The 24,594-nt window shown below is 51.7% G+C and overlaps 2 protein-coding genes across 6 annotated transcripts in view; both read right to left on the bottom strand.

Annotated features, from left to right (window-relative positions):
- CAMSAP1 (calmodulin regulated spectrin associated protein 1) overlaps nucleotides 1-10,661 on the bottom strand; it is a 32,062-nt gene extending 21,401 nt beyond the window's left edge. The window contains exons 1-2 of one of the 3 annotated variants that reach the window (XM_066562587.1): nucleotides 10,543-10,661; nucleotides 2,291-2,453 (exon numbers count right to left, since the gene is read on the bottom strand). In XM_066562587.1, the coding sequence (XP_066418684.1) occupies nucleotides 2,291-2,453; nucleotides 10,543-10,611 (232 nt within the window). In that variant the 5' untranslated portion in view covers nucleotides 10,612-10,661. Of the gene's footprint in view, nucleotides 1-2,290; nucleotides 2,454-3,093; nucleotides 3,114-10,542 lie in introns of those variants that run through there. The other 2 variants (XM_066562588.1, XM_066562589.1) reach the window with 2 other exon arrangements.
- Nucleotides 10,662-15,335: 4,674 nt separating this feature from the next.
- The window catches only part of UBAC1 (UBA domain containing 1), a 31,380-nt gene continuing 22,121 nt past the window's right edge, over nucleotides 15,336-24,594 (bottom strand). For all 3 annotated transcript variants that reach the window (XM_066563014.1, XM_066563015.1, XM_066563016.1), the window contains 2 exons: nucleotides 22,484-22,622; nucleotides 15,336-20,477 (listed from right to left, as the gene is read on the bottom strand). The gene's annotated coding sequence lies outside the window, so the exon portion shown is untranslated. The remainder of the gene's footprint in view (nucleotides 20,478-22,483; nucleotides 22,623-24,594) is intronic.

The following is a 24,594-nucleotide window of genomic DNA, read 5'->3' as shown; positions in this document are numbered from 1 at the left end:
TCTCCACCATGACCTCAGCCTTACCTGAGCTCAGATGAAAACAAAATGCACCAGAATTTGAAGGATTAAGGCACAAAATTATGTCAATTCAAAAATCAAATCCAAATCTAACATCTCAGAAAAATGTTCATTCACTTGAAGGCAGTTATGGAGACCTGGTAAGATTTGCTTCAGAACAGAAGTGTTTTAATGTTACAAACAGATAAGCTTTTTTTTACCAAATTAACCAGAAACAAGTCTAAAATAATAAAAAGTCCTCAAGGCCTTTAATAATAAAAAGACCTCAAGCCCTTTAATCTGCATAGTGAGATTTTAAATAATAAAATCACAATTGATTGTAGCTGACCAAGACTCGCTGAACAACATCCAATATCTTAAAACTAAAACAGAGCCCTGAGAGATGACAAGTAATGTGTTAAATTCAAGTATTATTCCAAATTATAATCACACAGGAAAGCTTCTTAAACCCATCTCTCTATGAATTAAAGAGGCTTATAAATTTCTAGGGATTGTGCAATGTTATTCCAGCAGTAATGGCTAACATGTGACAGAGACTTGCAGGAGCCATTTCAAAAATCAAACTACATTTCCACGGGCCACAGTCCTGCTAAGACACACACAGACACCAATCCTCACTCACTGGAGAAAAAAATGACTTTTTCCTATTGTTTGTGCCATTTAAATGTTGTTCTTTGTAATCTGAAGAAGCCTAAATGCAAGGAGAATAACTGGCAGAGGCTGCTGCAGCCAGACATCCCAGCTCTGCCATGGGAAAAGCTGATTCTTTGTAGCTTTTAGTCACAGGAAAGCCAAATACTTTTACAACCTGTGCTGTCAGGAGCATAAACAGACTTGCCATTAAGCAATTAACTGGTCCAAGAGGTTCAGACACAGCCCTGAGTGCTGGAGCAGACACCACCCAGCAGCACGAGGCCACCGAGCTCTCTCTGCAGCGTAGGATCCGTGCCAGCCCCTTCCCATTTAGGATCAGCTTCCCTTGGACACAAAGTCACAATATAAACAGGGCATCCCCAGGTCTGGAATAACTGTTTTATCAGGAATGGCTAAAAAGTTTCAGGAAATGTTACAAACAATTCCAGTAACTGAGAAATATTTACATCAGGAAGTGGCTGTTCTGTTCTTTTGAGTTATCAATGTTCCACCGACAGCCTCCCCAAATTCCCACATTTTCAGACGTCATCTGATCCGTGGGGTTTTTTTTGCCTCTTGTTGCTCGTAACAAAATACATCAAACACTGTAAACTCCATTTTTTTTGCCCACAGTCACCAAGATGAGGGAGACACTGACAGGGCTGGAAATGTTTAAGGAGAAAAATAATTGATAAAAAATATTCCAGCAAGGATTAATATTTAATGGCAGGAATGGACCACTTTTCTTCAGCCTTGTCACCAAGTAAGCCAGTGCTAATCCATTAAGCATATTATGAGTTTGGAGAATTAGACTTAGATTAACAGGGCCACCTCATTTTCCAAAACAAGACTCTATACATGTTTTTATTACATCTTTTGTTCTGAGTATTGCATCCTATTTCTTCACAATGAAGCTGCTTAAACTCGAGATGCATCTTGTACATCGAGACAGATCTAGTTCAAAACAAAAGAGGATATTTCAATAGCTGCCAGGAAAACACTGTACAAATATACTCCAAGAATATTTATTTTTCCACGTTTGACAGTAAAAGTTTATGACAATGTGAGGGAAGGAAGAACTCCTCTATTCCCTACAACCTGCTCTTTAATGTCACAGTGCCCAAACTACACCTGCTCATTCAACACTTCCTTCCACAAAGGAAAAATGCTGCTAAAGATAAACAGATTATTTTTTAGAACATTTTGAATGTAAAACCATAATGTGATATAAAAGAAGTTCTAACTGAGCATACAAAGGGAGTCAAGGTCCCAGCATCTGTTGGCCAAGATGACCAGACAAGAAAGAACCCAAATCCTGGAGGGACTTGGGGCCTGCAAGCAGTGACATAAACCCCTGTAGAACAAAGTCTGCTTAGCTAAAGCAAGGATTTAAACATTTTGAGGCAGGCAGTTCTTGCCAAGCACCATCTGGGAGCATTCACCATTAGATTTGCTGATTCAGGGCATCTCATACAGTCCCGTTATTCCTGTTTAAGGTACCAGCAAAGATACAGGAGAACAGGCTGCCATATTATTGATATTTAAAACAAAGCCAAATTTAATTACTCCTCAAACAGCAGGGGAGACAGAAAAAGCAAGAACAAAATCAAGAATGACTTCTTGACAGAGGTGATCTTACCTATTCCGTAGGCTTTAGCACAGATCCATTGTAGATTAGCAGCTATTTTTGCTCTGGCTGAATCATAGAGCTCCAAAGGGACAATCTCAACTGCACTATCTGTCAGAGCATCCATTTTTCTTCTGGTACTATCTCCACCCGCACAAACATCAACATCCACCATCTAAAACAAAAACAAAAGGCAGAGACTTTTACACGAGCCGACGATTCATTCTAAAGGCACACAGGAGAGGGGTTGGTCACACAACAGGCCCGACATCCTTCGGGATTTCCATCGGCAGGGCTGATGTAGCGATTCCAAACCCGCTCGGAAATCAAAAGGCATCGGAGCCCGGGGCGAGCATCCCTTATTGTCAAGGGCAGGGCCTGGCTCGGCGAGCCCCGGGCCGAGGCAGCGGAGAAAGGCGCAGCCCCGTCACCTGCCGCTGGGATAAAGGGAGGATGGGGCTCTCCCGAACAATGCGGGCAGGTACCGCCGCCCCCTCCCCGCCCGCGGGGCCGCGCCGGGGCAGGGGCAGAGCCGGGGCAGCACCTGCGGCTCCTTCCCCCGCCGCGCCCCCGAGAAGCAGCAGAGGCTCCGCGCCCGCACGCCCATGGCCGGGCCGAGCAGCGCCGGGGGCCGGCGGCGCCCCCTCCCCGCATCCCCGCCCCACCCGGGCGGAGGCGGCGGCGGCGAGGGCGGGGGAGGCGGGGGAGGCGGGGGGCGCAGCCCACCCGGCGCCGGCTCCGCGCAGGCCCCCGCCGAGCCCCCGCCGCCGCCGCTCCCCCCCGCCGGCCGCGGCCTGCAGGCCCCGCCGCCTCACCTTGCCGCGCTACCGACGCCTCATCCCCGGCGCGAGGAGAGGGCACGGCGGTGCCCGGAGCCCCGGCGGGGCGGGGGTGGGGAGGCTCGGCGGGCCCGGCGCCGGTGCCGGTGCGGGAGGCACGGACGGAGCCGCCGCCGCCGCCGCCGCCGAGGGGCCGCGGCTGCCACAGCGCTCGGGGCCGCGCGCGCGCGCGCGCATGCGCCCGCCTCCCGCCCCGCGCGCGCGCCCGCGCCCTCTCTCCGATCCCCCCCCACTCCCCTCCCGCCGCTCCCGTCGCTCCCGCCTCGCCCGGCCCGGGGCGCGCGCGCGCGCGCTCGGCGGGAAAAGGGAGAGGCGGGAGGGAGCGGGGAGGGGAGGCGTGAGCGCCTGCGCGTGCGCGCGCGCGCGGTGTGCACGACCGCCCGCCGCGCGCGCGCGCGCGCCAGGCAACCGTTGCCATGGCGACCGCGCCCGGCCCGCGCGCGCGGGGAGCGCGGACCCGCCCCTCACGGCCCCGCCGCCCGGGCGGCCCCTCACGGACCCACGGCCCCTCGCAGATCCCCGAACCCTCACGGACACACGGCCCCTCACGGACACACGGCCCCTCACGGACCCACATCTCTGGCACACCCACGATCCTTAAGGAGACGCCCCACCTCACGCACCCACAACCATCAGGGTCCTCCTGCCCTCACAGCTCTGCCCTCTACACCATCTTGAGGGGAAGGTGACCAGGGCTGCTGAGGGAGCACCGGGGTCCAGCCTGTGGGACTCATGGTGGAGAAAGAGCCCCTTTGGTTAAAAATGGGGTGAACAAGAGTGACTTGAGCTGTGTCCCACTCCTGTGACCTGTCAGGCAGGTCCTGGCTCTCCCAACCCACAGCCCGGGGCAAGAGTGGGGTCTGCAGGGCAGGAGGTGGAATTGGGGCTGCTGAGCCCCCATCCCCATCCTCACCCTATGGAGTCACATCCCAGCCTTCTCTCTGGATGCAGGGAAGCACAGAAATGCCAAAGAAAATGCCTCTCCACAAAACCCACCAGCTGTGGGAACCTTTAGGTGCCTGATAGATTCCTCTGTACCAAAGCACTTGTTTTATTAAGTGCGGGAAGGGTTGAAATTTCTTTCAATAAAACATTGGGTTTGTATCAAAAAGTACCAGCAATACTTTTCTTCATGGTATTACAAATAATATCCTTCAAGATTTGCTAAGCTACTCCATGCTCACCATCAAAGGATGTCAGATGGTTTTCAGGCCGAAGCCTGACTTACACATCTTACGTTTCTTGGCAAAAAGAGAATTTCTTTCCCTCTTTATGTTGTGATCTGTAACAACAGCAAGAAATGTGTGACAGTTTCAAGTTGTGGGTTTTTTTGCTGTTAGACACACTCTTGTCTCCCAGCCCTGTCTCCTGCTGTCCTGCAGTCCACACAGCAAGCAGAGATCACAGAGTCCTAGAGTAGAATCATGGAATATCCTGAGCTGGAAGGAACCCACAGCATCACTGAGTCCAGCCGTGTCCCTGCACAGACACCCAGCCATCCCCAGGGCCTCCTTTGGATGCTCTCTGACAGCTTTAGATCCTGCTTATCTTGTGGTGCCCAAAGCTCTGTGCAGTTTTGGCCACCACTGTGTACCAGGCTCGTGATCAAAACTGGATCCTGCAGATTAGCTCACTTGACAAGAGACTTTTAGGACTCGTCTGAAAAGTGAAGCTGCATGATTGAGCTTCGAGCCTTTAATGCCTGTGCTGGCCAGATGAATTATCTTCATATCCATCTACTGAAACCATGATTATAAGTTTAGCTGCACAACAGCAATAGCAGACTGACCTTATTCTACCTAATTTTGTTATGATTCTCATAAATTATTTTCCTGCTGAATGTAACTGGTAGATTATATGAATATTTCAGAATCATTAAAGATTCATTTGGGTCTGTCTTAAGATTTAATGTTTATTTCCCTGTGTCTTCTCAAAGTGCAAGGGGAGGGCATTCTTTGTTTGTGTCACCAGGAAATACAATCTGGTGTCCAAAGGTTATTCCAGCCTCCATCACTCTTCCATATTGCAGGATTGTGTGCAATTAAATTGTCTCTGCAAACAACTTGCTGGTTGTTTAATAATCTCTGTTTGAAGGGTTTGGTTTTCAACACAGTGGTTACAGGCTCTCGATTTGTGGTGTTATCATCAGAACAAGCTGCTCTTGTTTTTAGATTAAGCTTTAAGGCCAAATCCAAATCCCCTTATATTTGAGAAGAATGTTTTCATTTTCCTGGTGGATTGGGCAATAGGAACAGAACAGCCCTTGGATTCCTGGAGCAGGTGACCCGTGAAAGGTGAAGGTGTAAGCAGGAGAAAACTGACCTGCATCTTCCTCTGACATATTTTTCCTTGAGGCAAGGAATGGATCCAAATGTCAAACTTATCAGGAACAAAAATATGCTCTAAGAAGGCAGCAGAAAACCCTCACAAACCCAAGCCAGTATCACCTCAAATCCTGAAACTCTTGGAATAAAAAAATGTAAAAAGTACAAAGGGGAGCGCTCTCCTTTCCCAGGCCTCTGCTGCACAGAGGATCCTGGCTCTGGAATTCCCTCTTGCTCTGCCCCTTTTTCTCCTCTCTACACCTCTTCCAGTCTGGTGTGGAATGTGCTGCCACTTCTTCCTCTATGGTAACTCCCTGAAACTCTGCTATTGAGGACATTTGCATGTCCGTAAGTGGAAGCCAAAATTGATGTTTTGGGAAACTTTCTGGGTGATGATGAAGTGGTTTGTCAAGAACTTGGCATCATCCCACACCAGCGTCCTCAAACTTGTCCTGGAGATAGAAAGCCTGCATTTTAAGTGGGAGGGTCACCGGTGGATTGCTAAGTGTGTTTGCCTTTTCTGTGAGGAAATAAATGACTCTCCCGTATTCAGCAGCAACAAATTCATCTGTAATTTGCATGCTGCTTGTTTCTTTCTGTGCTCCAAGGCTTTTTTTCTGGAAAATGGTAATACATTGCTTTTCTACATGAAATAATTTTCCTATTAGTCTCCTGGATTCCTCACGCACTGGGAGTGGGTGTACACGTGAACTGACACAACTTGTCTTCCAGCAGTGCTCTGAGGTTAATTACTAGCAGGCAATTCCTTTGAGAAATCACCATATTCACACATGACACTTACTGCAGGTAGCAAAGCTGGACCCTCGTGCTTGTTTTCTGCCACACTGGATAAAAGCCTGGGATTTTGGTTTCTTCCACCTTGTTTCAATTATCAATATTGGGAGACTACAAATAGAATAAGAGTATCAGTTCCCAGAATACCTGATGTCCCCAAGGACAGCAGATCTAAATTAATGTTGTAAAAAAAAATATCTTCTGTAAAAATATAAATGTGCTGTGGCCTGGGACTTACAGGCTGAAGATAGGTCCTGGGTATGTAGAGGAAGAATGGTTTGGGTTGGAAAGGACCTTAAAGATCATTTTGTTCCAAATCCCTGCAGTGGGAGGGACACCTTCCACTATCCCAGGTTTCTCCACGCCCCATCCAACCTGACCTGGAACATTTCCAAGGATGGGCAGCCACAGCTTGTCCTCAGCAGCCAATAAAGGCATGTGGCTCTCTCTGGGAAGAGAATTTTTGCCTTCAGTCTTGCCCAACAGCTGCTGCCTGTGCTCTGCAGAACAGGTAGAGAAACATTCAAATGAATGAACATTTTTATCTCTTACCCTTGCAAAATTTCCAAGACAGCCATGAGAGCTGGGGGTGGCCCCAGCAGAGCAGCGAGCAGCTCATGCACACTCACAGCCCTGGCTGCTTGCAGCTCTCTCCTCAGGGCCCTATTTTCAGCCTGGACTAATTTTGAACCCTGCTGTAGCTGCTTCCCTGTGCTTAGTTCTGCAGGGCCTCGTTTGCCCCGGTGCTGAGCACTTAATATCCCCAGCCAGGATTGACTTAGAGCCTGGGCACAGCCCGAGGTCACAGCGTGGGGCCAAGGCTGGCACTGCCTGGGGGGCAGAGGGGTCTGTCTCCTCTGTGCCTATCAGATTTGGTGTCCTAAAACATATGCACGTACCACAGAGATCAAAACAAAAGTTACATCTTACTAGAAATTCCAGAAGGAAAAGGAGATGTGGTCAAGAAGGCACTTAAAATATCTCCTGACTGACAGGAGCCTGGGTCCCATCACACGAGGGGGAGTGGGGGGCTGGCAGCCTCCTCATGCTCTTGCTGCTCTGACAGCTCCACGTTGTACAAAGTAGTTTCCTGTGACAGCCCATCAGGGAGGCAGCCTCAGGGAGCAGAGAGCAGGACATTATTCTCAGTAATGGAGGCGTCACTTCAGTGCCATTCCCAGCAGCACGGGAACTGTTTCTGAGGCACAGCACCGCTGTCAGCAGCTCCTTATCTCCACTTCTGTGGCTCGGCAGGAATATGCAGTGGCAAGGCCTTGTGCATCACGGAACCACAGGCAACGAGCAGCATTTTTCATGTAAATAAAGAAAACAAATGAAGTGCAGGTAGTAGGGCTCTATTTCATTCATGCTTTTGTGTTATTTCAAAGGTAATGTATATGCAACTCAGCTGTTATGCTGATGAGTGCAACAAGTTATTCAGATTTATTTCTTTTTCTGCTGCTTGGAGTGTTTGATGTGTATCAAACCCAAGAAATGGGATGGGCAGGGAGCACAGGCAGCTCTGCTCCTCACAGAGAGGGGCTTCCCCCCAGCCAGGGACAGGCCCCATCACATTTAAAAGAATACTTGTGTTCAGCACTTATCTTCAAAGTGCTGTGCAAACATTAATTAATGACTCTGTTATTGCCAGGGGGAAGAGCTGGCAGAGGGAGGGGTGACAGCTCACCCTGCCTGCCCTCCTTGCTGGGAGCCAGAGCTTCTTTCCCCAGCTCTGAGGAGCGGGATGCTCCATCCCCAGGCCTCCAGTTACCTCCAGCAATTACAGCTCTGGAAGTGCTGCTGGTGGGTTCTGAGTGCCTGCATCAATAACAGGAGGGGGTTTCGCCTGTAAGATATTTTTATCCATGAGATTATTTATTTTTAAAGTCCCTGGACTATGTTTAGGAGGATAATGGGTCAATAGCATTCACAGCCCAGCAGGTTCTCCTGGGAGTCTCATCCCACCATGCCTTGTCATTCCTCAGGCAACCCCAAGCAGGGAGACCCCAGGGACGAGCTGGGTGAGCGCTGAAATGTTGTCATGATCTAATTAAGGAGCAAATTAGATGTTTCTATCTTTCCATGTATCTTTATATTCATTAAAGCACTTTTAGCAACTACATTTGGGTAGTGCTCAAACAAATCAGTTTCAATGGGGCCTGTTGATTTTCTTTCCCCAGATGATTTCTTTCTAAAATGCATTTTTTTCCTTAGGACACTTTGAGTAAAACTATATTTACCACAACTGTACTACTATGCAAAGACAGAATGACTTATCCCTAACTTCTTCACCACTTAAACATTACAGGAAATCAATGAATAAGTGAAAGACAGGAGAAAAAAAACCCCAAGGAAATAAAAATTGTATTACAAAATACAACATCTTCCCCCTGCTCCTGGCTGTGCAAGGTGCAGGAGCCTAGAGCAAAATGGAACATACTCAGCATCACCATCCCAATAAATGCCATTGGGATTGTGGAGCAGCACAAATCCCTGGCACAGGAAGAGCCTGGCATCCATCAGCATGGCACAGAGCGCTCCTCTTGCCATGAGCTGGCACGTGGTTATCCTCAAAAACAACATCCTGATCCCCTGCTAAGCATTACCTTTGGGAATTCACAGCCAACTCAGCCAACCCTTTCCAAAAAGCTGTTACAACATGGTGATTTCACCAAAATGTTCTACATCCATCGCACAGAGGGAGGGAACAAATCTGGGGCTGCCTTGTTCCAGGTCCCCCAGGGGATGCACAAAGGCAAGCACTGCCTGCCAGGTCCTGGAAAATCCATCCCAGCCACGGGAGGGATGTACCTGACCCAGCACTTCCCATTCCCTGTGGCAGATTTGAGCTATGGTCTTGCAATACAGAGGATATTTTGAGGACAGGGCAGTCATTTCTGGATTTCAAGGCTTCTTCTTCCACAAATATAAACCTGGGGCCAGCACAGAAACTCGCTCTGGGTGATTTTGATGTGCTTCAGTCCAGCAAAAACTGCCTCAAAAGCAAATTAAAGCTCCTCTAATTCCCCCACAGCAGGGTCTGGCGGGGGTGGGCAGTGGCTTCCCACTGCATTTTGCCTCATTCCCATCATTCCCATTCAGTATTTTTAGCTCCTGGTTTTCTGGTGGGATGCAGCTCCCGGTTTCCCTTGCTGCCAGCTCTGTGCCACAGCCAAAGGCTTCACCTGGCAGCCCTGTCCCCTCCTGCCCTGCCTGCAGGGAGGTGCCAAGGCAAACACTGCCCTCCTCACCCGCTTGGGCCCCAGCCAGCTTGCACATGCTCCAACACTCTTAAATCTGCAGCCAGACAAATATGGGAATGTACAAATTAGTCAGAGGAATTGAAACATCTCCATCCTGCTTGTCCAGGTCTGATGTACAGCAAGAACTTGACGAGGGTAAAATTGAGACACCGAGCAGGAAAGCAAACCATGCCAGAGCCTCTGAGGCCCTGGCAGTGAGCTCTGGCTGAAGGACCTCAGAGCAGGATCCCAGGATCAGGGGTGGGCGGTGGCCAGCCTGGTCCCCACACTCCTGGCAGGGATGCCAAAGCCCAGGGGCACACGGTGTGTCCGTCCCTGCTGCAGAGCTGGGCACAGAGGGGGTCCTGCATGCCCTGGGGTGCCCATCCCCAGATTCCCCCCGCAATCCCTTCCAATGGCCGTGGCACCTGCCGAGGTTGGCAGAGATGTGGGCGGGACACAGCCCCAGAGCAGGGGGGGTCTAAGCAAGGAGAGTGACCACGACACCATGAGCCGTACCCGGGCATGAACACAACATGGCTCGTGACGGTCCCGTCCTGCTGTGACACGGGTGGCCCCTCTGTCCCCATGCACAGTGCTGCTGACTTGGGCCATCGGCTGTGGGTGCTGCCTACACGTGTGGGGCTGTACAGCCCTGGTGCCACCATGCTGTGCCATCCCCGCCCTGGCACCATCCTGCTGTGCCATCCCCGCCCTGGTGCCACCCTGCTGTGCCATCCCCGCCCTGGTGCCATCATGCTGTGCCATCCCAGACCACTCCCCACACGTGCCAAGGCTGCTGCCAGCCCAGCGCTCCCTGTCTCAGGCTCCATTCCCTCCCCGGGGTTCGGAAGTGGCTGAGAGCAGCCCGTACCCCTCAGCTGGTCCTGGAACCGGGGTGATGAGACCCACAGGAGCACGTGGAGAAGGGGGTGCTGCAAAGGACGCCCCTGTCCGCGCTGGGTGCCGCTGTCTGTCCTGCCGGGCGGACACACGGCAGCTCCGAGAGCCCGAACGCCCCTGAGCAGCCCCTGAGCGGTGAATCCCCGGCAGCCCTGACTTACCGCCGCCCGCCGCCGACATCCTCGCAGCCTCGGGGGTCGCCGGGGGCTCTGGGCAGCTCCCCGTGGCATGGGAGCCCATGGCACGGGCCGGGCTCAGCGCCGGGGGGCTCGGTGCCCTGCGCTCCCCGGGCAGGGCTGGGGGCAGCGGGGCCGCGCTGCGCTCCCCGGCATCGCCGGCATCACCACGGCAACTGCGGGCTGACTCACGCTCCTGCCCAGTGACATCAGAGATGCGGAGGAGGGGGCCGGGGGCTGCGGGGCGATGCCGGCAGCAGATATTTCCGCTTTGCTTTTGGTTAAAGCTGCAAGGTTTTGTGCGGGGAAAGCGCTCAGATGCAGCCCCGCAAGGCAGTGCCACGCCGGGATCTTGGCTGGGTTGTTTTTTTTTTGCAGGTGAGCCACGGAGACAGGAGGGGAGAAATGGTGGAGCCCATCGGCTCTGAAAGCTGCTCCGTGCTGGTGGCGTGGCGGGACTGGGACAGAGCCAGAGGGACAGACGAGCTCCCGCTCCCCCATACTGCCCTTGGAGCTCAGTTCTGTTCACAAAGCCCCAGGTTAAGGAAACAGTTGAGAAATTCCTGACTTTGGCTTCCCCTGGCACCAGGAATGGGTGAAGGTCTCTCCTCAGAGGGGATGCATTGGACCCCTCACGTTCAGGCCCGTTTCTCCTGCACATCTTCCCTCTGGAACACTGCCCTGCAGTGCCCAGCACTTGTGTCCGGCATGGTGGGAGCTGCAGAGGGACCTGGCTTGGAAACCAGTGAGGAGCAGGCAGGAATGTTTGCTGGGCACACACACAGGGGGCTCAGCACCAGCACAAACCAATGCTGCACATAGAGAGGTTTTTCAGAGGGATCTGGCAGCACATTTTCTCAGAGCTGGGCCGTGCGGGGTTTCCTCACGTGCCATCTGGTAGCCACAGCCAGGAGCACGGATGCCTCCATCCCCTCCACTCACAGGCTCTGCTAGACTGAGCCTGATGAGACAGAGGAAGTATTTTTAGTGGGATGAGAGTCCTGCACGAGGCTCTGTGCTGAGCAAGAGCAGGCAGTGATGCAGCAGCTCCATCATCTCCAAAAAATAAACTTTTATCAACCCTCCATGGGAGCAGCCCCCAAGGCATCACAGCCCCGGGCAACATCCCCCACCAGACCCCTCCTGGGGGCTCCTGGGCATCCCTGATTCCATGAGGCTGGAATCAGGGAACCCAGCACTTGGGGCTTTTATTTTTAGCCCAGCAAACTATAAATACAGCCCATGGTAACCCACGGGAATCTGAGTGACTGCTGGGCCCGGGAAGTGACAGCACCAGGGAAGCCGAGGCTGCCGGAGCTGCAGCACCAGGGCTCCAACAGGCAGAGCTCTGCCCTACTCCAGACACCTGGCCTGGATGGAAACACCTCCAACCACTCATGGATTGGGCTGCACCAGGCATGGGGCTGCTGCAGGGGGGACAGGGGGCTGGCAGGAGGAGTGGGTGCTGCTTGTGGCTGACAGGAAAGGGGAGAGGAGGGGTGGGGAAGGTTCACTGGAGGCCAAAGCACAGATTTCAGGGGGAACTGTGCATTTTTTCTTTCTTTGGTGAATGTTCCCAATGTGTGGGAGCAGAGGAGTTAAGTGCCTGTCTGTGAGGACGCCAGGAGTAGGGGGGTACAGGCAGAGAGCACCCCATGATTCATCCCAGGCACCCTGGCAACCAGCTCCTGTTAGGGGAAAACACAGATGGAACAGGGATGCTGCAACACGGACCCAACAGCATGGCAACAGCCACCTGGTGTGCTCTGAAGGATGATTTTGATGGTGTGAACTATTCCCCTCTCTTGCACACTTCATGGAGGAGCTATGTGGGGCTTCGGGGGGTCCAGCAGCTCACCCCCACTAAGGCCATGGGGACAGAGTGAAAAATCTAATCCCATGTGCTGAGAAATCCAGAGAGTTGTTCAAAACTCCTCTCCAGCCCTTGCACAGCGGGAAGGGGCTGAGGTTGTGCATGGCTGAAGCAGCAGGGTCAGCACAGCCCTGGGGCCTCACAGTTCCAGGTTTTGTCCTGCACAGCCACATCAAGGAGGAGCTCAATAAATAATTCAACCAAACCTGGGGTGCGTGGGAGCTGCTGCGGGTTTGGGACTCCCGGGCACAGATTCCCTGGGGAGCAGCCCTTCCTCAGAGGGCAAAAAGAGGCTCACAGCTACATAAATGTGGTTTATGCCTGAGCTACAGCTCATAAGAACCAAGAAACCACATCATGCATAAGCACAGCAAGTCTGCCATGAATAATTCAGTCTTGGGGTGCAGCAGCAGCAGCCAACACCTGCACAGCCCCAAGAGGCTCCAGCAGCCCTCACCAGGATTAGGGGTGAGGCCTCTGGAGCCACTGCTCACACCCTGCACCCAGAGCTGAACCAGCTCCTGCTCCATGCTGCTTCCCAGAGTGGGAGAGCTCCTTATGCAACTGCTGATGGATGGGTAACAAAACCTGTTGGAGAGCTGGGACTCTCCCTGCAACACTGGGGAAGCTGCAGTGCTGCACCCCAAGGTGCAGGGCTGGTGCAGGGACCCCACCACATGGGGTTTGCATCCCCCCTGCAGCCCACAGCTGGATGTGCTGCTGGAGCCCCTGGCATCTGAACTCAGCCTTTTTAAATGGGCACCATCTCCTCTGCCAGGCATCTGAATCACAGCCCTGGCGTGATCACAGAGCTGGTCACCTCTCCAGGTTTATTTCAGTCCAGCGTGGTCTGGTCCAGCACAGCTCGAGTTACTGGAGTCCCTCCCTCAGCCCCAGCAGTGCCCAGATTCCTGGTGACACAGGATCTGCAGGGCCCGGGCTGTGTCCCAGCTCAGGTCACACTCACTGGCACTCAGACCGAGCTCACACACGTACACTGCAGCCCTGCCCTCCTTCCAGCCTTTCTGCAGGACCCACATCCAGCTCACAAGTCCTACAGTTGAAGTGAAAGCTTTTGAATTACAAGAGAAAGTAATTTCTCCCTTAATTCTGCTCCAAACCAAATTTCCCTATACCAAATCATCCCCAGCAGCTTCCAGAGCTGCTGCTTCCTTTGGCCAGTTCCTCTTATAATAAAATCAATTTCAAAGAAAGGCATGATCAAGCAGAGAGCACATGACAGGATTGTCACCAAGGGGACGGCAGCCTGGTCTGAGCTCACTGGGCTGTCAGGGCACAGGAGCTCCCAGGGGGAGCATCTGCTGCTTCCATCTGTTTCACAGAATCACAGAATGGTTTGGGTTGGAAGGGACCTTACAGAGCATCTTGTTCCACTCCCTTCCACCAGACCAGGTTGTTCCAAGCCTCATCCAACCTGGCCTTGAACACTTCCAGGGATGGGGCAGCCACAGCTTCTCTGGGCAGTTGCCGGAACCCTGTCCAGAGGAGCTGATGGGTAATTGCACAATATTCTGCTCCTTTTAAGGGGCAGTGTTGACCGTGACCACCAATTCATGGGAGTGAACACAGGGAAGGAGAAAACCCAGCCCAACCCTGGGATGGCACCGGCACAGCGCCCACGGAGCGCTGGGAACCACTCTTGCCACACCGCTGTGCTGTCAGCAGTGGCTCACCTTGCCAACACCAAGCTGCTCCTCCACAGCCCAGTGCACCCTGTGCTTCCCTTCCCCGCCCTTTGAGATGGATTTGGGCCCTGCTGGAGGCGGCTCCTGGGCTGGAGCTGCTGCTCTTCCCTGCTGGAGCAGTCTGGGACACGTCCCTGCGCCGAGGGCGCCCCGGGAGCTGCCAAACACACGCCAATTCCAGCCCCTCCTGGCACTCACACAGCAGCACCTCTTCATTTTTAAGGTGTGGATTTCTGCCCAGACCTGCTGTACCAGTTTAGGTTCACAAGTGTCATTATCTAATGATACATCCCCAAGCTGCTTTAAGGTAATTTTTTTTGTTTTGTTTTAATTGTAAATTAGTGGAGAGCCAAGCCTTTGAATTGTCCTGCTGCTGTGCTGTGCATTACAGCAAACCTGAGTTAGGGCCTGACACCACAAACACCTGCATTTAACACCACCACATTTACCAACGTGACCTGAGCAAGCAGCATTTTGATGTCTCACACTCTAATCCTCCATCTCTCATGGGACACAATGAAAATCACTCTGAACTCCTCGGCAGTTGCTGTAGCTGCTAAATAAACAGGCTGCTGGCAGGTTCCTTGCCCTGAACATGGAAGAAAATGCTAATTAATTACAAAAGCCCAAATGAACTCTACAGATTCTCTCTCCTTTACAGAAAGAAGCTCACACATTGACACCCCCATCAGTTACCTCCAAGGCACCCACGGAGAGGGCCAAGGCTTGGAAGTGCTTCCCCATCTCCCACAGCAGCGCTGGCACCACGACAGCCAGATGGGAATTTTGGTTCTGTCACGTGCAAGTTGCTGCATCCCACCAGCTGCTGCTTGCTGGAGCTGTTCTCCTTAATGAGGGTTCCCTTGTTGGGAAAGAAAAGATTTCAATTTGTCATTCAACAACTGTCAAGATAAATCCTTCTTCAGTGGCATCGGAACATCCCAGGGGATCACCAGGTCGTGTTTCACAAAGCCCTTACAGTCAATCTCCCCAAGTGCAGCTTTTCCTGAAAAAGAGAGAAATACCTTCCAGGTGCAAAACCAGCTGCTGAACCAGGATTTCCTGCACAAACTCTGTATGAGCAGCTCTCATACCCCACTTTCTGAGAGACAATTCCAGCAACCTGCAGGAACAAGGACCATTGAACAACGTGGATCCACAAACCTTTGCTGCTCCTGCAAATGATGGTTCCAAACACCTTGTAATAAATCAAAAAACTTTATTTTGAAGATATATTATAAATGTACAGCACACACAACATGGGTGTCTGGGGTTATGTGTGAGCAGGTTTAAAGCCTCAGCATTCATTCCAGCCCCGGCCGCGGGTTCCACATCTCCACACAAAACAATTCCAGGCTGAACAGGTCTGGCTTTGCCAACACCTCCCTGACTTGCAGGAATATATTTCAGAACAGCAACTGCTTAAAATGATCACAAATTAGCAGCATTCCTTGCTTTTGGCCCGGAGGGTTTCTGCAGGGAGCAAATCCTGCTGGTTTTCCTGCTCAGGGAGAGGTCGGCGACCCACGCGAGTGCGGCCAGAATGAATCCCGAATTCCACAGGCTCAGGGATGTCTGCCCTAGTTTAAGCTTCAGAAAAGTAATGTTACACCTTAGGAAGAGCTGTGCATGCCACACACCGGCATCAGAGCCAGATCAAAGTTACCCTATGCAGTACCTAAGTGCTGTATACACAGGTGAAATGAGAAAATGTGAAGTCAGTACCTTGCAATGTAATTTTACTGGTGCTGCCTCGTGGGAAGTGCTGGGTAGCAAATCACATTCGTGTACAGTTCATCAAGCCATGATAAAAATATGCAAATTAAAAATCTCTACAGGCCTCTGTTACCTGCTGCAACAGAGACATTTGGGTTTGTGGGGCTTCGTTTAAAACGTGATCCAATTTCCTCCCTCTCCCCAGAGCTGGATAGAAAACTATACCCAAATTCAGTAAGAATTTAATGCATTTACATTTACTGAAGTTCACGTGCTGCAAACAGGATCTGCATTGAAGATCTTCAAATCTAGGGCAAGAGGTCCTTAAAAAAACCCTTTTGCTACACTGGATGTGGGGATGGAGGCGAGAACCACCACGAGAACACTCACGTGCATGTAACACCCCGTGCAGGGAGGTGGGGACTGCCCCCAGTGCCCTGCCACAGCCAGCACAAATCCTTCCAAGGAGCAGCTGGCCCAGAGAGGGGGATCCAGGCAGGATCTCCAGCCCCAAAGCTCCAGCACTCTCAGCTGGATGGAAATACCAGCTGGAAGCGCCGCTCTTCTCTTGGTTAATAAAAATGGGATTAATATTGAAAGTAGAAAACCAGGATGGTGCCTTTGGATGAAACACTGGCTATCCTTTGCACAAGCCTTTGGGAAAACTGCCACTGGAGCAGAGCTCACAGGAACCTGTGCCCCTTCCCCAGGCAGTGTTTGCTGACAGTGTCGCTGTACATTCGTTTGGTGCGATGCTTGTTTTGGTGTGAACGCCTCACAAAAGTAACTGTAACAGTCCTAACTGAAAAGGATTTCAAGAACCACTAAAGAGATGCTTGGATATGAAAATCAATCTCTGAAATGGAAGTTTGGTTCCAGGAGAGAAGGAAGGGGGTCAAGCTTTGGGTCAGGTCTGTGACAGGGGCTGCCAAGAAGCAGCCACGAGCTGGAGGCCTTGGAACTCGTGCAGGAGAGGAGCTCCCACCTTCCCAGAGGAGGAGTGGCCTGATGGCAGCTCTGGGAACTGTGCAAGTCCATTCTGCAGCTGCATGGGAACACAAACCTCCTTGAAATGCTGCAGAGCCCAGCAGGCTGATCCTGTGTGACCATTCCCATGGAGGGATGCAGCAATCCCAAAGGAGGACTCGTGTCCCTGCTCACCAGGAGAGGAGGAATGGCAGATTCTTTGGGCTGGAGCAGGGACAGAGGCTCAGCAGCAGAGTTACACCAGCTCAAGCTCACAGGTCAGGACAATCAAGGTCTAAGCTGTAAAGTAGCCACTGGCCTATGTTCCAAATACATCCCTTTAAATGCATCCCCCTAAAAAAGGAGTAGAAATATGAAGCCCTGAGAACAAACTTCCATGTAGTACATTGCCATTAAAAATACCAGCATTTTGGTGACACAATTATAAGTTAGACATATTTCCATAAATAGCTGGCTACTTGCAAGAGGCCTGCAACATCAAAAGGTACAAGATTGTCTGGCTACCAATGGGGCAAAGAGCAGGAAGTGTAAGAATCACACTCTTAGTCACCCACCACCCCATCCCTTTCCTGCTCCATCTGCCAGGCTTCCAATAATTTTCTCTTGACCACATTAAGAGAGAATTAACTCTGCCATGTCTGTGCCAGCTGGAACTTGAACCCCCAAGGTGCAAGCACAGGACCTGAGCCTGTAAATCCTCACTGCTGGGAGCAGTTCTTCCTCACAAAACCTGCTGGTTTTAGTTAACAAAAATCCTCCCTGTGTGTTCAGGGGTCTCTCACTGGCCCTCAGACACAGCCCCTGCTGTAATTCACAGCCCAGCACCACTGATGTCTGGATCAATTCCTTCAACCTCATCAGGGGAGTTTTTGCTGGCTTTAAATCAACTCCTGGGCCTTGCTGCAAACACCACAGCTCCTAAATTCTGGTCTCCTTCAGCTTTTGCCCACTGCAACCTTCAGTTCTCACAAGCCAAGCAGGGCTCTGTTAAAGCCATCCCAAACAACACCTCAGCTGTGCAAGTGTTGAGCGCTGCAATAACAAAATCCAGAAATAACCACATCTTCTCAAGCCTCCCGGCACCCTAAAATGCAGAATTCCTTTATCCCTGGGGCCTCTCAACTGCTGCTGCTGAGCCTGGGCATTCTCACCTCCTGTCACATAAGGATAATCTGTTTTCCTGGTGCTGTTCCCCAGCCTTTGTAACAGCTCAGTGGCACTGAGGGGTGCTGCCATTCCGAGGGAGGCATCTCTGAGCTCCTGCATCCCTCTGAGCTCTGCAGTCCAACCATGGACTCCTGACATCAAACCCAGCATTTCCCAAGCCTTTACATTCTTCAAGAGCCACAATTGCCCCAAAGGTTCTGTTTGCTCATTCTGAACCTCTCCTTATCCATTCAGAAGCCAAAAAAACCTCCCACCAAACTACAGGGTAGTTTTCCCCAACTTTGCCTTCTAAAAGCACTCATTAAAAGGAATATTAACCACAATCCTGACCGTAGAGAGGAACATTTCCTTCTAACATTAAGAGCTTCAAGTAAAAAATCTTCTGGTATTCTTACAGGTAAAAAGCTTCAGGAGTAAGCAAAAGAAAAGGATTAAATGATCAAAACCTTTCATAAGACCACAATATTCAGTCACAGCTACTCATGAGTAGCTGTGCTGAGCTCACTGGGGTGCAGGATCAGGCTCCTGGCTTCAGTTACAGGACAAGGTTATAATTTCATGTCATGTCAGTCTATTCTTAGCAAGAGCCCACAAAAATGGTATTACTGTCCAATTTGAACAGAAGAAACATCTCTATAAAGCTTGGAATTTCCAAATGTAGAAGCAAATATTTCAGCAGTCATCAACTGTAAAGCTTAATACGAAATTACAAAATTAAAAAAAATAAAAGAATCCTGGGATAGTAAGACAAGATAAAATCTCAGGCTGTTTTGATTTCCCCACCCTTCTTCATATTAATTATGGGAAATTGGCAACTTCAGTGCCTCAGCTGCATAACAGCACAGAGCAGATGCCAAGTTCAGGCCAAAACTTGTTGCAGGGTTTCGGGTTGCATCTTGCTGCATTTTTGTCTAAAAAACCCCAACTGCACCTAAATCCCTCCCACAGCTCAGAGGTGACTTGCTCAGGATCTCCCTGTCTGGCAGGACACCTTTGTGCTGTTTAAGCACAGGGTCTCCACCTGCTTTCTCTGCAAAATTTGCCTCTTCTGCCTTTCCTGCAGGGCTGTGAAGCACAAGGCATGGCGGGGATGATGACAGATGTCAATCATGTTGCACTAAGTTGAAAATAAACCCCTTTTCTTAGCAGACTGCTAAAAATGGAACACCTGCAGAGCCCAATCATAAACACCAGCTGGATATTCACAGTGAGTTCTGCTCTTAATAGCTCAGAATTCCTCTCTGAAATCTCAAGTCAGTCTTCTGGCAAAATAGGAAAGACCCAGCCTGACATTCTTGGTATGACCATGGTAAGAATAAGTATAAAGGAAAACCCACTTCTAAGTCAAAGACAGCAATTTCAAGCGTGCTTTAAATACCTTAAACAAGATAAAATCCTGTGTGGTTCTGCTGCTTTACAGAACCCCAGCAACCTCCCCATGCAATTCAGCTGCTTTTTGTTTGTAAACAGAATAAAACCCCCACAAGCCCCTTGCCAAAACTGTGCACATAAAAATGGGAAAAAAACCAACACTGTGTGAACATATCCCTCCTTGCAATGGGATATGGCAGAGTGTGAGCTTAGGACTTGCAGCCACTTGGGAATCCAAGTCCTGATGTGGTGAATTCTGTGGTGAAAGAGATCCTGCACCTTTATGGTACCTGACAGAGAACCCCCTGCAAGTACAACCCCAGTGGGACTGCAACAACACTAATGCAGCAAATAAATAGGAAAAAGTAATGCTATTTATTAGAATTCCATCTCTGAATGATTCTGCTTAAATTAGAATGCCAGATAAACAAGCTTGGATAGAAATGTGCTTGCTCTCCCAAGATTTGGGCTTTTAAAAAACATTTCCTAAGAATCAATTTTTTTTTTTAAAAAGCAGTTTTGCAATTTGATAAGAGCTATAAATTAATACTGTATGGAGATGATTCATATCCTATGCTAGTGGTCAGTGACCTTTTGTAAACACCAGCCAGATCCTAGCAAAACTGGCCAGAAAACTGTCACAGGCCTTTTGAACGAGCAATATTTCTTTCCAACAATCAGATTCTTAAATGTTTGCACAAAACCTTTTTCCTATTTTTTTTTATATATATACTTTATTTTAAACCTAATACCTGAAAACATGAACAAATCCTCAAAGCTCTCCCACTAACACTAAAATCCACAAGGCAACTCACTCCTGTTGGCCGTAACTACGAACTCTCTTGTGTGAGAGACCCCTCCAGCCAGGATTTCCCCCTTCCCTCCCTTCCCTCCACCCCTTCCCAACCATCCAGGCAGCCTCCCGTGGAGGTGGAGGGGGAGTGAGGCCAGGGGGAAGTGGCACAGTGCACTGGCAGCTCCCTCTACGTGCGGTTCAGTGTCTGGAAGATTCGGGAGATCTGTAACATCACCGGCCCCGTCTCGGGATCGTTCATCCACTGAGTGCTGTTCAAGGGGTTTTCAAAGCATATCCTCGAAGGCTGCCAAGAAAAAGGGATTGCAACTGTCAATGTTTGGGAGGTTTCCACAGCAGGACAGTGAGGAATAACTGCAGCTCAAAGGCAGTGCCCAGGAATGCTGGGGATACACGTTGGGCATTCCCAAGGGTCCAGAGCCTGGGCTGATGCCACAGGCTTTGTGCCTTCCTCCCTTCTCAGCACTGAACTCACTGCAGACAGTGATTAAATGCTCAGCCTGGATTACAGGCCAGCCCACAAAACCTCAAGGACATGAGGCTGAAAAGGTAAAGCCTTAACAAATGTGTCCAGGCCCCTGTCTCCAGGATCATGCCATGAAATTCATCCATTCCTGAACACTCTCCTGCAGCTCCACTCCTCTGACCAAAGCTTTATCCACATCCCAGCCTGGATTTATTTCCTCCCTGCTACTTAACCAAGACAGTTCATGGAAAGCACAGCCACCCCTTGCCTGTTCCCTGTGCTAAGTGGTCCAAATATTTCATATTCTGTCTTTACAATAAGCTTGGCTGTTTGTTTGCCTTTCTGTTGTTTTCTTTGACTGTTTCTAGTTTTGACTTTTCTACTCATGCTGAAGGAACCAGGCAGCCACTGCAAGAGCTGAGCTGCCAGTCTGGCAGAAGAATGGGCCAGGCACTGACTGAAGCCCTTGGACAGCCACTGAGCTGGGCTCCTGGACACTTGGAGCCAGTCACCACAGAGCGGGACAGAAAAAGCAGCTGCACACCCACCAAAATGTCAGTGTTGGAAGAGCCTGGCCCAAGGTCAGGGTTGATTTTCCCAGGAGTGTCAGTGCACAAAGCTCAAGGACCATTAGTGGGAGCTGGAAGTGCCCAGCACCTCTGAAAGGCTCCTCATTAATACCTTGCTCAAGGTCATGCAACTTGCCTCCAGGATAGCCCAAAATAAAATCCAGATCTCCCCTTTCAGCACCTGAACTATTTTCTTTAACACAGACTCACAAGCTTAAAACTAAAGATTTATCAATATTCTGTAAGGAGCTCATTCAATGCAAACCCTCATTATTAAAACCTGTGACATAAGCAATTTGCAGATGTAACATTAGGAATTTGTTCTCTGATGTTCATCCAAGCTCCATGAGCTCCTATAATGGCATTTCATTTTCTATTTATATTCTGAGCTGCAATGTGGAACCCCTGTTGGAAATGAAGAGACCATTTGTTCAGAAATCAAGAGTGGGAAGGTTCTGCTCTTGAATTATTTAAAGGCTTGCAAACTCTCCTAATTACATTTAAAGTAGTATTTTTAAAGGCTCTCTTGAATGAGCTGTGCACATAGCCTTTATTTAAAAGCATTGCTTCAAATAAGTTTTGAAGCCAAAGATTAAATGCAAAACCTTTTCTATCTACATGACAGAGCCAGTCATTGTTCTGTGTTGTCAAAAAGAACAATTCCTGAGGGATTTGGGGCTCTGTCAGACTCCTCAGCTGGGCACACACTGTGCCCACAGCCTTTCTGACCCTGAGCACACAGACTTTGCCACAGAGCTCAGACTCAAGCAAAGGGAAGGGCGTTTTCCCATTTGATCTCCATTTTGATAGGCAAAGCCTTAGCTCAACCTTCTTGTTTGGATTTTTTTCCCCAAGTTCCCCTCTGTCTCAGTGCTCAGGCCTCACACACAGGGGCTGCACAGCTGGAGACAGCCTCGCTTTTTCTGTGAGATGGAGTTCTAGACAGACATTCCTGACTTTTCCCCTCGTGGCCAAAGGGAGCACACAAAAGGTCTCCTAAATCCACAAAGCACTGCAGCCAGCAGCTATTCAAGTTGTGAGTTCAGCAAGTGTAATCCTGGGGAATTACAACCATTCCTGGGACAGCCCCCAGGCCTGCTCTGGGCTCAGCTGAGCTGCAGCATGAAGCAAACCAACAGCAGAGCTGCTGCAAGGCAGGAACAGGCTCAGAGCTGCCCCTGTCCCCCAAAGGAGCTGTCACCATCATCTCTGCTTGGATTTCCTGGCAAAGCCAGCAGGAACCCACACAGGACTTACCTAGTAGAGTTTTAGGGTTGGTGAGCCCTAATTGTACCACTGGGTTTTCTAAGATGGCTTGGAAGAGAGGGCTGTTGGTGTCAATGCCCTTATCTAAGTCCTCTGGAGAAGGTTTTCTGTCTCCCAGCAGCCACTCACACTGAAAGAAATCAGCAGGCACATCAGATTTCATTAGAACCAAAGTGGCTCTACTCAAAAGTTTTGCCAACGTGGCATTTTAAAAATGCTTTTCCATCTCCCAGATAATGCCTGAGCTGTACATTTCTTTTCACACATTCATTTGTGCCACCCAACCCAATATCCTCTCTCCAACAGCAGCCAGCACTGGATACTGAAGAGAGGCTTCCCTGGCTGTCAGCTGTGTCCACAAAATTATCCTTAATATACAGCAGGGAACTAATTAATCTTGGAAAAACTTCCTGTTTTCTGATTGCAGAAACTGTGGAAGCATTGCTGCTAAATGGTAATTTACACATTATATGGCTTGAATCCATCCTGGATCATTGATTCCTGTCCTAAGCCAGTCATTCTTGGGAGTATCTCCTCCTTCCTAGGACAGCACAATCTCACACTGTGGTGAGGGAGTTTCTCAAAGGCTTTTTGACAGCCCAGCCTCAGCCTCACAGACCCTGAGCTCTCAGAGGAGGAGGAGACTCTAAGGAGCCTGGTCCCCACACTCCTGGCAGGGATGCCAAAGCCCAGGGGCACACGGTGTGTCCGTCCCTGCTGCAGAGCTGGGCACAGAGGGGGTCCTGCATGCCCTGGGGTGCCCATCCCCAGATTCCCCCCGCAATCCCTTCCCATGGCCGTGGCACCTGCCGAGGTTGGCAGAGATGTGGGCAGGACACAGCCCCAGAGCAGGGGGGGTCTAAGCAAGGAGAGTGACCACGACACCATGAGCCGTACCCGGGCATGAACACAACATGGCTCGTGACGGTCCCGTCCTGCTGTGACACGGGTGGCCCCTCTGTCCCCATGCACAGTGCTGCTGACTTGGGCCATCGGCTGTGGGTGCTGCCTACACGTGTGGGGCTGTACAGCCCTGGTGCCACCATGCTGTGCCATCCCCGCCCTGGCGCCATCCTGCTGTGCCATCCCCGCCCTGGCACCATCCTGCTGTGCCATCCCAATACCGCGGAAGGATACATGCGAGGCGCTGCAGTTTTCGCCCGCTGTGGTGCCGTGTACAGACCCGGTGGAGGCGGAAGCGGCGTGCCAGGGCAGAGAGATGGCGGCCGTGGCCGGACAGCGGCACGCAGCGACTCGGAACCGGGACCGGGCTGCACCAAAGCCTCGGCCAAAGCAGCGCGGGGCGGGGGCGGCGGCGGCGGCGGCGGCGGCGGCGGCGGGGGCGGCGGCGGCGGCGTGCAGATCGAACTGCGCATGCGTGCGGCTGATCCCGGAAGCGGCGCTGTAGTTGGATGAGCCGGCGCGGAGTGATATCGCTGGTGCGGGGGGGGGGCCGTCACTAGGGCAGCCGTGACGGCGGCGGGGGGGCCGGGGGGTGCGGGAGGCGGCGGGAACGGGAGACGGGGCTGCGGCCACGGCAGGGAACGACGGGACGGCCGCGGTTGCAGGAGGCGGCGGAGCCGCGCCATCCAGCGGCTCTGAAGCGGGAGGCTGCGCTGGGGAAGGCGCGGCTCGGCCCGCCATGCAGCGGCAGCGGCAGGAGCGGCAAAGCGGCCACGGGCGGCGGCGGGGCAGCCTCGTCAGCGGGAGATGATCCCGGGGTGGCGGGAGGAGCGGCGGGGAGGCGGCGGGGGGAGCGCGGCGTGCAGCCGCTGGGAGCTGGGGTGGCGGCTGGCCCGGCGGGCAGGGGCGGCGGCAGGCACGGCAGAGCCCGCAGCCACCGGTGCAGACGCCGCGGCGCCGGCACGGGGTGGCTCGGCGGGCTGGGGCGCCCCGGTCCCAGCGCAAGCGGTGCCGTGCCGGGACCGGGGAATTGCGCCGAAACACCGGCAGGGACTTGGTCTGCCGTGGGCGTCTGCGCTGCCGCAGGGGCCGTGGGCAGCTCGGGGTGCGCTGCAGGCGCTTGAACGCCAGGGTGGGGGGGCGGCAGCGCGCACAGGGGGCGCTGGGGACGCAGCCAGGCGCGCTCGGCACCGCAGATC

The sequence above is a fragment of the Molothrus aeneus genome, chromosome 19, assembly GCF_037042795.1.
Source record: "Molothrus aeneus isolate 106 chromosome 19, BPBGC_Maene_1.0, whole genome shotgun sequence".
NCBI lineage: Eukaryota > Metazoa > Chordata > Aves > Passeriformes > Icteridae > Molothrus > Molothrus aeneus.
The sequence above is the reverse complement of the archived record's forward strand: the minus strand, read 5'-3'. Positions and strand labels throughout refer to the sequence as shown.